This window comes from Psammomys obesus, unplaced genomic scaffold (genome assembly GCF_907164565.1).
Source record: "Psammomys obesus unplaced genomic scaffold, mPsaObe1.curated_primary_1811, whole genome shotgun sequence".
In the NCBI taxonomy this organism is placed as follows: Eukaryota; Metazoa; Chordata; class Mammalia; order Rodentia; family Muridae; genus Psammomys; species Psammomys obesus.
The window spans coordinates 11,944-13,258 of record NW_026588512.1 but is presented as its reverse complement, the minus strand read 5'-3'; the positions used below and the strand labels follow the sequence as shown (position 1 = coordinate 13,258).

Sequence of the window (1,315 nt, the reverse complement as noted above, 5' to 3'; positions counted from 1 at the left end):
AAAGATAATATAATGCAGCACAGTTTGTAGTAATGTGTTACAGAAGAAATAAAAAGATAATACTGAGTTCTTCTTTGCATTTTCATATAAAGGTTTCTCTTAGCAAAAGACGTCAGAATTGTTGAACCCATAATTTTGTAAGAGGATCTGCAAACATTTTCATCATGTTTTCAGCCACATCTGCTATCACAATGAAGGGGAAGTGTGCAGGGCCAGGGCTGTGTGTTGTGCAGGCAGCTGGTGAGACTCTCAAGGAGGTTTGTGTTGGAGGCTGAAGCACTGTGGGAGGATAGCTGCTATACTGCAGACAGTAGTAATCTGCCAGGTCTTCAGCCTGCACACTGCTGATGCTGAGAGTGAAATCTGCCCCAGATCCACTGCCTGTGAAGCGATCAGGGACCCCAGTGTCCCTAGTGGATGCATAGTAGATCAGCCTCTTAGGGGATTGCCCTGGTTTCTGCTGGAACCAGGACAAGTAGTTCTTTTGGTATTTGCTGGATAAAAGACTCTGACTGGACCTGCAGCTGATAATGACTTTCTCTCCTGCTGACACAGCCAGAGAGGATGGAGACTGAGTCATCGTGATATCTGCACAGGCACCTGCAATCAGGAATACACAATGAACATTCATATATATATTGTAAAACAGTTGAAATTAGTCATTTAATATCATTTACTATCATTTTGTCTGAATATTATAATGTAAGAATCATAGAGACTGGCATTATCTAAATTTCTTATCTACTCGCAAAGATAATAATATTTTGAGTTTCTTACCAGAGACCCAAAGCAGCAGGGATATGAGGACCTGGGTCTGTGAATTCATCTTGCTCCCCCTGCTGTCTGATGCAGTTCAGTTCTCACTGCAAAAGCTGGTTTATATATTCTCAGCAGCTGGGCTGGGTTGTAGGGGCCCATGCAAAGCAATCAGCAAATAAAAAAGCAAATGCCTGTGCAGTGTCTGTGAGTGTAGCTGGTGTCAATCAACAGTCAAAAATACTATTACAGGGAGCATGAGCAATCACTGAAAAAGAAGGCCTTAGAGCTCTCAAACAGAAAAGTACTATGTGATCTAACAGCAGATATGTGTTAAAATCCAAGACATATTTAAATCAATTGATTTCTGTAGAAACATTCATAGAGCTATCTCAGACTGACAGTCTTAGGAAAATGATAGACTGTGTTAAAAAATAACACATAGAGGAGGCACCTGGAGGACTCTCATTCTGAGGAGCAGCACAGCAGGATTGTCACAGTGACCAGCAATCAGAACTTGCGGCCATAAAACACAAGTGATTGTGTTTCACAGGGGAGA

At 41.7% G+C, this 1,315-nt stretch overlaps 1 gene segment (V, D, J or C); it reads right to left on the bottom strand.

Moving 5' to 3' along the window:
• Positions 1–280: 280 nt before the first annotated feature.
• LOC129674377 (immunoglobulin kappa variable 4-1-like) lies at positions 281–840 on the bottom strand (the record flags this gene model as incomplete). The annotated part of the segment is given in 2 exon segments: positions 281–600; positions 778–840. Coding segments are annotated over 2 exon segments (369 nt in total), but the record flags the coding sequence as incomplete, so codon positions are not given.
• Between the last annotated feature and the right edge of the window lie 475 nt (positions 841–1,315).